We start from the raw sequence: 10,887 nt of genomic DNA on the forward strand, positions 1-10,887 counted from the left end.
ACAATAAAACATGTGAAAGGCTTGGGAAGATGAGTTTATCACAACTTCTGTGCCTGCTCTCGCTGGTGGGAGTTGCTCTGGATTACTTCAGGCCATTGAACTGGCACGTGGTGTGGGGAGGAGAAGTCTTGGGATCATCCCTGTGCTGGCACAGCTCTGCTCCCTGTCCCTGTGTTCTTCCACAGGCCCTCGCTGTCCCTCTTGGCTGTAGGAAATGCAGGAAGCCAAATAAACTGATTTGTTGCCTTAAAATCCATAAAGGAACAGAAAAGTGGGATAATGATGCAGGCCCTGCTGGAGTAGTTGCTCCCGTCATGACATCTGGGATGGGGAAAGGCTGGAACAGCTGTTGTGAAATACTTGTTTATGTGTTTGGTTTACACCAAGAATGTTTCCCACTGCTTTTTGTTGCCAAATTCCCAGTAGCTGATGGGGATTTAATCACTCAGGAACCAGTGCTGTGCTCCATTAATGGAATGCACTCTGCTGCTTCCACACACAGTTGTTCCAACCAGTAGGGAAAAATAAATATAAGCTAGATTTTTGTGTCTTTTTTTCTCTAATGAAGCTTATCTGGCCCATCTCCATAGCAGCAGATTTATCTTGGATTTGCTCTCTGCACCTCAGTGGAAGTGCTGGAATTTTTGATTACACTTGAATTAATAAAATTATGTTGACGGTTGGAATCATGGAATCGTTAAGGTTGGAAAAGACCTCCAAGATCATCAAGTCCAACCATCAAGCAGCACCACCATGGTCACCACTAAGGTGTCCTCAAGTGCCACCTCCACACATCATTTGAACCGTTCCAGGGATGGTGACGCCAACACTTCCCTGTTCCAATGCCTGGTAACCCTTTCCATGGAGATATTTTTCCCAAGGTCCTGGGAACGTGATGGTGCAACGTGAGGCCGCTTCAGAAGTTCCCTCCACAGGAGGCTGGTGGCCTGCACCCCACACACAGGGACATGGGCATGGGAGGGTTGGCTCCCCATGGAATTGTGTCTTTGTCCTGTCCCTTTCCCATGTTCCCCAACCCCGATTCTGCCCCTGAGGCCAAACTCACCCGTGGGACAGAGCTGCAGTGATGGAAGAGGTGCTGCTCCCTGGCAGGGGTGTGCAGGGTGTTGGGGAGTTCTGGCAGGGATGGGAATAACTCTGGGATAACTCTGTTTGATCGGTGCAGATCCAGGTGAGGGAATCCCAGCTCAGGTGAGTGCTGCTCTTGGTGTGCTCCAGGGCAGCCCCTCCTGTGGGTTGTGACCAACACTGGCAGGGATAAATTGCTGGGAATGGTACCTTGGCACTTAAAAAGGATACATTTTAATTAGTTCCGTAACAGCTGAGTTCCCTCCCTTCCTGATGACAAATCCTTGGTTATTGACAGCTCTCTTCTTACTTGGAATTTTCCCTTCCAGGTGGGAAGTTCTCCACGTGACCTCTGTGAACTGTGCTCTGTTTTTCAGGATCCGTGGCTCCGTGGTTTGGAAGCAGCTTCTGAGTATCTGAGGAAGCAGGAACAGGACCTGGAGCATTTCCAGGCTCCCACATTTCCCAGGGACAGGCACAGGCAGCTCTCCAGGGCTCAGGAGCTCTTCCAGTCCAGCTCCCGACCAGCAGTGCCATTCCCTAGGGCTGATCCCTTGGATTGCTCCCTGCTGCAGGACATGGAGCTGAAGGCCTGGCATGGTGCTGAGCTGCAGGACATGGAGCTGCAGCCCTGGAATGGTGCTGAGCTGCAGGACATGGAGCTGCAGCCCTGGAATGGTGCTGAGCTGCAGGACATGGAGCTGCAGCCCTGGAATGGTGCTGAGCTGCAGGACATGGAGCTGCAGCCCTGGAATGGTGCTGAGCTGCAGGACATGGAGCTGCAGCCCTGGAATGGTGCTGAGCTGCAGGACATGGAGCTGCAGCCCTGGAATGGTGCTGAGCTGCAGGACATGGAGCTGCAGCCCTGGAATGGTGCTGAGCTGCAGGACATGGAGCTGCAGCCCTGGAATGGTGCTGAGCTGCAGGACATGGAGCTGCAGCCCTGGAATGGTGCTGAGCTGCAGGACATGGAGCTGCAGCCCTGGAATGGTGCTGAGCTGCAGGACATGGAGCTGCAGCCCTGGAATGGTGCTGAGCTGCAGGACATGGAGCTGAAGCCCTGGCATGGTGCTGAGGTGCAGGACATGCAGCTGAAGCCCTGGTGTGGTGCTGAGCTGCAGGACAAGCAGCTGAAGCCCTGGCATGGTGCTGAGGTGCAGGACAAGCAGCTGAAGCCCTGGCGTGGTGCTGAGCTGCAGGACATGCAGCTGCAGCCCTGGCATGGTGCTGAGCTGCAGGACATGGAGCTGAAGCCCTGGCATGGTGCTGAGGTGCAGGACATGGAGCTGAAGCCCTGGCATGGTGCTGAGGTGCAGGACATGGAGCTGAAGCCCTGGCATGGTGCTGAGCTTCAGGCCAACCCCGCGGGGCCGCCCCCCAGCCCCGCGGGGAGCCCTGGCACGCAGCCCCAGCCTGCCCAGGGATGGGCTGGAGGGGATCCTGCCTGTGGGGCCTCTCTCTGCCGGCGCTGGGGAGGAGAGGCGCGGCTCAGAGCCCTGGGAGAGGTCCCAGAGCTGTCCCCCCAGCCCCACGCTGGCCAGCATGGGGGGTGACGGGGCTGGTGGTGCTGCCGAGCTTCCTCCTGTCTCTGCTGACAGTGCCAGAGCTAGAGCTCACCAGGAAACAGCCTGTGCAGCCCAGGATCCTGGGAAAAGACAGACCCTGAGTGCAAAACACCTCGATTTTGTGACTGCAGAGGTGACTGAGGGGGACAGGCAGAGTGCCAGACCTAGGGGGCTCAATAGCAGCACAGGAGCCGGTCAGGAAATAAATCCATTGATTGAACCCCACTCTCCAAGCTCTTCCCAGCAGGAGAAGATCCCACCTGGCCACACCCAGCTCTGTGAGAGCTCGGAAGGCTCAGATGCAGCTGCACAAATGGGTTTGCTGAAGGGCCACGGTGAGGTGTTGGCAGAGGAGAGGAAAAGCCCTGGTGAGCCCCGTCCCGTTCCAAAGGAGGCTGCGAGGGAGCAGATGGGTCCTTCTCAGCCTTTACCTGCAGATGAGGCTTTATCCACCACGTCTGAGACTCCCCCATCCCCGGTGAGGAAATTCCTGTCTTGTGTCCACATCACCCTTTCCTCCAGGGTTAGGAGCTCAGAGCTGCACAGCGCCGGGAATGCTGGAAATGGGATGAAGGTGTGGGACAAACCTCAAGGGAGGGCTCAGGCAGTAACTTTAAAAGCAGCTCCAGAAGCTTCAGTGGAAAGTGTTCCTGAATTCCCACCTGCTGAGGGTGTTCCAGAGGATCCCAGCTCAGCTGTGCCAGCGGCCTCAGCAGATCCCAGCCGGGTGTTTTCCTCCAGGCAGGAGCTGCTGCTGCAGGGCAGGGCCAGAGCCTGGCTCCGGGGAGACTTGGGGGCACCTGGGGCCATGGGGATCCCCAGCTCGACCCTTCCTGCAAAGCCTGGGAGGAGGACTTCTGATGCTGCCACTCAGATCACCACAGAAAGCCCTACAAAAACCACCTTCTCAGCCGAAGTCTGCGTTGATCCCCAGGAGGGTGGAAATGCTGCCCAGCAGCCGTCGCTGCCCAAAGCCCCTGAACCTCCCAGCGTCACAACTTCATCCCACAAGGAGATTCCCCCCTTCCCAAGGCAGCCTGGTGAGCAAATTCCTGTCTTATGTGTGTCTGTGGACCTGAATCTGTACAAGTTCAAGATATTGACAAGTATTAAAACCCAAACCCAGCTTTTTTGTGGATATAACACCCTTGAGATAATTTGGATATTTAAGAGTTGCTCATTTGGGGGGAAACCCCAACCCTTAAACTCGTTTTTTTCAGCTTGGTGGGGAGGGATTTGTGTGGATGCAGTTGGGACTCAGTTCAGGTTTCTCTAGAATGGGTTTTATTGTGTCCAAGTGTGGTTGGAGAGTATTTTCTGGTGTTTGTATGTAGATGATTTAATTTGCTTCACTTGGAGTTCAGTGAGAGCTGGATCTGATCACTGATTTACTCTCTAGTCAAGATAACACCAAAAAGTCAGAGGGAAATCTGCACATGGCTGCTTTTAATAGAATCAAACAGAAAACTGTGCGGGGTTTGGGATATCTGTCAGCAGAGGGGAGTGGATGTTCACAGGGGTTTCCCAGCCCAGTGGTGTTTTGTGCCGGGGCTCTGTTGTTGCTTTTATTGACTTGAGGGACACATGGCTGCTCCTTTGAAGTGATTCCTGAAACAGGGATCAGCTGGGAGCTCTGTGGGTACAGGAGATGTTTCTGTCAGTCAGTGTTTGCCACCCTGATCACAATTTTGGTATTAAATAGGTGAAGCTGTTTTTCCAGGTAAGTGACAGTAACCTTCTGCCTTTGGATGGGGATTACAAAATTCAAATAATTGAATGTAACTAATGAAATAATAGTTGCAATTCATTTTCCTGAAGAATGGGATTTCTCAGGCTTCAGCAGCAGGAACATCCTGAGCAGTGTGCCCAGGTCCTGCATTGCTGCACTGGGGGTTTCCAGCCTGGCTCCTGCTCATGTTTCCCTTCCACCCCCAGCCCAGCCCTTGCTGCTGCCATACAAGCCCTCGGGCAGCTCTGGCATGTACTACGTGCCTTATCAGAAGCCAGGAGCCACCGTGTCCCCAGGGGAGTCAGAGGCCAGCGGAGACAGCTCTCGCTCAGGTACGACATCCTCATCCCGTGGGGGATTGGATATTCTGGGTTGGCTTCTCTGGAATCCATGGCTGTGAGCCCAGGTGGACAGTTCAGAGCAGGCTCTGCTCTCCAGCTCTGCGCTGGGAGGGGGGTTCTTGCTCCCTTCTGGCAGTGGGAAGGAGCAAAGCTCGGTGTTCTACAGCCTGGTCATCCCCCACTTCCCTCTGGGCATTCCCGCTCCCTTGGGATCCTTTCAGACCTCTGTCACTTCTCCTGTAAAGGATGAAGCACTGGGCATTGCAGGTTTCATCTGCAGGTTGGTTTCACTCAGAGCTTTTTAACATCCAGAGTTACCTGTAGACAAAACTCATGTCAGAGATGCCCAATTCCTGAATTCCAGCAGGGGAGACCAAGGGATCAGGCTGCTCCAGCAGTGCCAGAAGTGCCCAGGTCAGTCATTGCACCACAAATTGTGCTGGGCATGGTTTAGGTGTCCCTGCTCTTGACCTTTTTCAAGTTTATCTGGGGAAACATTTCCAAAATGAGAGAAACAAATGTGACACAAATCTGTTGTTTTGCAGCTATGATGATGCCATATATAAAAATTCACTATGCAAATGGAGCAGCACAAGGTTCTAGGAAAATGTACAGCAGGATGAAAAAATACATTTTGTTTTTCCCAGTCCCTGCTGCAGTCAGGGCTCAGCTCAGGAGGAGCAGCTGAGGGAATTGAGTGCAGGAAATCCATGGGATGTAGCCAGGTGGGATTGGCAGGGATGAGAAATCAGTGGGAAGAGTTTTTTAGGTTTCTAACACTGAGACAGGGATAGGATCATGGAATCATGGAATGGTTTGGGTAGGAAGGGACCCTAAAGATCATCTCATTCCACCCCTGCCATGGCAGGGACACCTTCCCCTGTCCCAGGCTGCTCCAAGCCCCAATGTCCAGCCCGGCCTTGGGCACTGCCAGGGCTCCGGATTGTTGGTTCATTGTGGCATTTCTGTACCTGCTTCTCCTGTTGCCTGATTTACTCCTCCTGCTCTCTCTGGGCAGGGTCAGAGGATGCTCCTCCCCCAGGGCTCCTGGCCCGAGTGCTGGCTTTGAGGGATGGTCCTCCTCCAGGCAGAGCAGCTGCCCAGCAGAGAGGGGCGAGCCACAGTCACAGGGCCAGGCCTAAGCTGGCCTGGGCTGAGGAGCAGAGGATGCCACTGGAATGCTCGTCAGGTAATTAGAATGTGGTTTTAATTTTGTTATTATTTGTGTGGTTTTGTACATGTGAAAGAAATCAGAGCAAAAGATTGACATTTCAGGATCCATGGTTCCTGTGACATCGCTGACAGTCTGCCTGAAAATGCTAAATTTAACTCTGTTTTCTCTTCCTCACGTTTCTGCTTCTCCCTGACTGATGAAATACAGGTTTCCCTGAGAGGCTGTGGACTCTGCATCCCTGGCAGTGTCCAAGGGCAGGCTGGACGGGGCCTGGAGCCCCCTGGGACACTGGAAGGTGTCTCTGCCCATGGCAGGGGTGGCGCTGGATGGGTTTTAAGGTCCCTCCAACCCCAGCCATTCCCTGATTCCATGAAATACTTGGCCATCAGTGCCTGCTGGTGTTCCAGTGTCTCCAGGGCTGCCGGAGCCCGTGTGGGATTGTCAGGAATTCCCTGTGGCTGCAGCCAGCTGGGATTCTCTGAGCTGGGCTGGGGCTGGCCCTGCCCACGGATACTCTGCTGTCCTGTGATGTCACATCAGGGCCCTCTGTCCCCGGGGTGTCCCCTGACCTTCAGCCTGACCTGGCTGGCGGAGCCTGCCCAGGGAGGAGGGTCGGGATTTGCTCCTGCAGTGGCCACTCCAGGCTTTGTGTGCCGCAGGGGGATCAGGCTGAGCTCCCTGCTGCCTTTGGCTCTGGCTCTCGTGGCAGCAGCTGAGGTTCGTCCTCGTGGACACCGGTTTGTCCAACACAAATACTGATGGGGAGTGGCTGAGGAGCTCCCTGGGTGTTCATTCCTGGACACAGGGAATGGTGAGCAGAGAATTCCTGCGTGGCTGCCATCTCTCCCTAAGGCAGCTGGTGGTTCCTCAGGAAGTTGTCCTGATGTGTTGATAGGGATTGCATCTGGTTATTTTCATTTCTCACTGCAGGTGGGTTTTTTTTCTTTGAAGTTTTTCCTCTCAGAATGGAGAGATTTTGGTGTTTCCAGAAGACAGTTTTTATTTGCAGAGGAAAATTGCGATGATTATGTAAGGCTGCAACATCAGTAACCTGGATAAAAAAGAGAGGGGAACAGAGGTGTTAATATAAAATTATCTCCTAATATTTTTTTATAGCTGTGATGGTCTAAAGGCCCAGGTGAGAAAAGGACTTAAGGAGAAAGAGTCTTTTGTGAAGGCAGCTAGTGCAGCTGGAACTTGAAAGAAGCTTTCGGAAGAAAGACTTGCATGTCTTAAATCTTCCCTGACTTCTTCAACTGTATTTTTAGATGATCTAATAAAAGATTACCTCTACCCACAGAGCTTGTCTAGAGCTTAAAATTATGCAAATTATGTATTTTTTAAAAAAAAGTTTCTCTATACAAACTTATTTTTATTTTTTGCCTGTTTACATTCCTTCCATTTCTTGGTAACTTTCTAAAAAGCCAGGAATAGCAAAGTTCTGCCTGGCATTCCCAAGCCTGATCTCATTTGTCAGGAGGATGTGGAGGAAGCCTCTTACACAAGTTTATAAACATTGCCCTTGTATGGGAAGAAAAATTCCTGCGCTTTCAGAGTTAGCGAGGCTGGGCCTGGCTACACCATCCCTGATCTCTGTGTTCCACCAAAGCCCCGTGCTGGGAAGGGAAGAGATCCAATCATCCCGGCCTTTATCCAAAGAGCACAAGACAAAGCACATTTCTAAATGTCGTATTTTTTAATATGGAGTTACTATTCATATTATTAAATATGAAGTTATATTTAAAATGCCTTTAAAGTGTCCAAGGCCAGGTTGGACAGGCCCTGCAGCACGCTGGGACAGTGGAAGGTGTCCCTGTCCATGGCACTGGGTGGGCTTTAAGGTCCCTTCCCACCCAACCCACGGCATGACTCTAAATAAAGGCTCAGTTCAGTGCTGGTCAGGGCAATTCCCTGGGGTGGAATTGGATTCCTCCCCAGATTCATTGGATATAATATTCTCTTGGATTCCATGTTGCAAATGATAGAAAACACACTTTATATGCCTTTAATTTAACACTCAAACTGCATTTCCAAGTTCACTGCGTTTTGGGAATGAGCTCAGCAACCCTGCTTTGAATCCTTTGGCGTGCTTTGGAAGTTTTAGGATGAAAATCCTCCACTTTAAGCTAAGAAACAAAACATTCAAGTGTTTTCTTGTCTTGCAGAACTCACGGATCGTTCCAAGGCTGTCAAACCCTCCCAGTCCGTGCCCGGATCCAGCCGGCTCTCCCTGTCCCGCCCGATGCCCACGAGCAGCAGCTGCTGCCTGGATTCCAGGGACTTCTGCAGGGATGCTCCTGGAGCTGGACACGCTCCCCCCTCCTCGGGGACTGTCCTGGCCAGAGCACAGCAGCACCAGTGGGGTTCCTGTGTCCCCCTCAGGAGAGGAGGGGAGCGGGAATTCTTTGCTCTCACTGCAGAGGCCGATGAGAGTAGGAACGAGGATCTGGGTGCCAGTGCATCATCCCTTGGGAAGGAGGCAGCTGGGATGGAGCTGCACCAGGAAGCAGCTGGAAGTGATCCTTTGCCACGTGCCCAAACAACTGTCCTCGAGGAGAACGTGGGGAAAGCACCACAGCAGAGAAGCCACTCCAGGGGCAGCTTGGATGAGCTCTGGGTGAAGTTCTTGGAGCGCCGGAGCAGACACCAGCAGCAGGATTTCGGGAATAACGGCGAGCTGTCCCTTGTGGAGCGCCTGGATCGGCTGGCCAGGGTCCTGCAGAATCCCATCAGGCACACCCTGGCACTGGCACCAGCTGGGGAGAAGGTTCCTGAGGAGAAAGTGCAGGGAAGGGAACAGACAGAAACTCGGCTGGCAGGAAAAGCCAGGTCTGGGAGCAGCGTGGAGCCGAAGGGAGCACGAGCGGGAGAGCGGCCACGTGAGATCCACGGCAGAAACAGCCTGGAGGGGCCAGGGGAGAGGAGGATCCACCACCTGAACAGGATTCTGGAAGAGCAGCAGTGCCTGGAAGCTCCCAGTGACACCTCCTCAGAGACGAGGCGGAGCGGAGACCCCAGCAGCTGCAGCACCTCGGGCTGGGACACGGGGACCCAGGCGGGGCTGGAGAGCCCCGAGGGCAGCAGCTCCATGTCCACGTCCACCATCGACACGGCCAGGCTGCTCCGGGCCTTCGGGCAGCACAGGCTCAGGCTGGCCCCGAGGCTGGCCCCAAAGCTGGCCCCGAGGCTGTCCCCGAGGCTGGCCCAGCTCTACTGTGCCATCAGCCACCAGAAGAGCCGCTCTGAGGATGAGAGCAGCGGAGCAGGGGCTGCGGGATGTCCCCAGGACGCTGCTGAGGGGCTCGGGAAGAGGCAGCAGACCCAGGTAAGTGCTCGCTGAGCCCAAAGGGCAGCTCTGAATAATCCCCAGGAGCTTCCCCAGTGCTGGACAGGCTCTGTGAGCTGGGAATCATTGAAAACCTCCAGGGATGTTTATAGGGGAGGCTTCTGCCTTCCCCCTGAGCAGCCCCAGCCAACATCTGCCCCTCCAGGAGCCAGGGCAGCACCCAGAGAGGATAAAACACCCGCTGTGCTTTCTGTCCCTTTGCTTCTTGTCTTTGTTTCCCTTGGGAAGCAAATCCCGCTGTTCCTGGATACCTGCAGGCTCTGGCTTTGGCAGTGCCCAACATGAGGTTGTAAATTTGATGCAAATTCGTGCCTGAAAATCCCTGGGCAAGGATCAGTACAATTCCTGTTGAAATTTTCCTACTGTTTGTCTTGTAAATGGGGAATTGTTTTGTCTGGCTGGCTGTGAGCGTCTTCAGTTTCTGTGTTGAGCAGTTCAGGCTTCTTCAAAGAGCTGAGAATTCCAGGTGAGAGCTCTGCAGGTGAGTGCAGCTGCTTGAAAGTGGAGGGAATAATTCCTTCAGGTGAATTCGCCCTTTGGAGGAGAAATGGAAATGTCCTTAAAGAGGGACTTAGCGTGGATTTGGTGATTTTAGTCAGGAATTGCAGAGTTTGGGGGTCTGTAATACACAGGAATGCTGAAAAGTACAGAACAAGTGAGGAATATTGAACTTTTTCTTTCATTTTTTTGTATTTCCAGAAGAAAGTGGAACTGGCATCAGTGCTACCAGGTTTAATAGAAATTAGCTATTTTATTTCATAGGAACAACTCCAAGTCTGTGTGTCAAATAAACCAGTGAATTATGAAATAATGAAAATAACTAAATAAATCTGGGGGAGAAATGATCTTTTTGAAGGTGAAGAATGGTTTAAAAATATTTAATATTTTTATTTATAACATTTATTTAAAGGTAAAATAAAACTGCCCTGAACTTTGCAGTATGAGGATTATTGATCAGAACACTGGCATTAGGATCCAGCATTTCTGGCATGGTTGTAGAATTTAGATGATTTTATTCCACATTCCATCCACAAGATTAATTTTTCAGGGTCTATTGAACCTTAAACCCAAATCTGTTTTTTTTACCTGTTGAAATCACCTGTGAGATGACAAATGGAATTAATGCTTAGGGGAATAAACCCATTAAAGGCTCATTGAACCCCCATGGCTTTAGAAACATATCTTTTTTATCTGGTGATGAAATATTCTTTTAAAAAATCCATCTGAAGACACACATGAGCCCCCTCAAATAAGGAGTGAGAGAAAATAGATGACAAAATAGCAAATTTCATTTAAAATTCCAGTTTTGATCATTTCTGGGTGGTTTAGCTGAGAAAAAGTCAAGATTTAATTGTATTTTTAGTGCAAATGTCTGTGGTTCAGAGGCAGATCCTCATTCCGAGCAGGAGCCCAGCTCCCAGAGAGATTCCTGCCCCAGTCCTTCTGGGAATGCTGCATTTTGGAGCTCAGGTTTCTGACAGCCCATTGTCAGCTCTGCTTCCAGAAACTTGGTTGCAGCTTTTTGTATTTATAGCTCCCAGAGCCATCCCAGGAGGTTTTTCTCCCTCCCCGTTTGTGCTCTCTCCCAGTCCCTCCCGGAGCTGCCATCTGGCAGCAGGTGCAGAGCAAAGGCTGGAGAACAG

General features: G+C 52.0%; 1 protein-coding gene across 1 annotated transcript in view; it reads left to right on the forward strand.

The window, feature by feature from the left end:
- ALMS1 (ALMS1, centrosome and basal body associated protein) overlaps positions 1-10,887 on the forward strand; it is a 32,158-nt gene that overhangs the window by 17,732 nt on the left and 3,539 nt on the right. The window contains exons 8-11 of the mRNA XM_017730634.1: positions 1,467-1,667; positions 2,136-2,487; positions 4,590-4,715; positions 8,064-9,223. Of these exons, the coding sequence (XP_017586123.1) occupies positions 1,467-1,667; positions 2,136-2,487; positions 4,590-4,715; positions 8,064-9,223 (1,839 nt within the window). The remainder of the gene's footprint in view (positions 1-1,466; positions 1,668-2,135; positions 2,488-4,589; positions 4,716-8,063; positions 9,224-10,887) is intronic.

The sequence above is a fragment of the Corvus brachyrhynchos genome, unplaced genomic scaffold (assembly GCF_000691975.1).
Source record: "Corvus brachyrhynchos isolate BGI_N302 unplaced genomic scaffold, ASM69197v1 scaffold910, whole genome shotgun sequence".
NCBI classification, from domain to species: Eukaryota; Metazoa; Chordata; class Aves; order Passeriformes; family Corvidae; genus Corvus; species Corvus brachyrhynchos.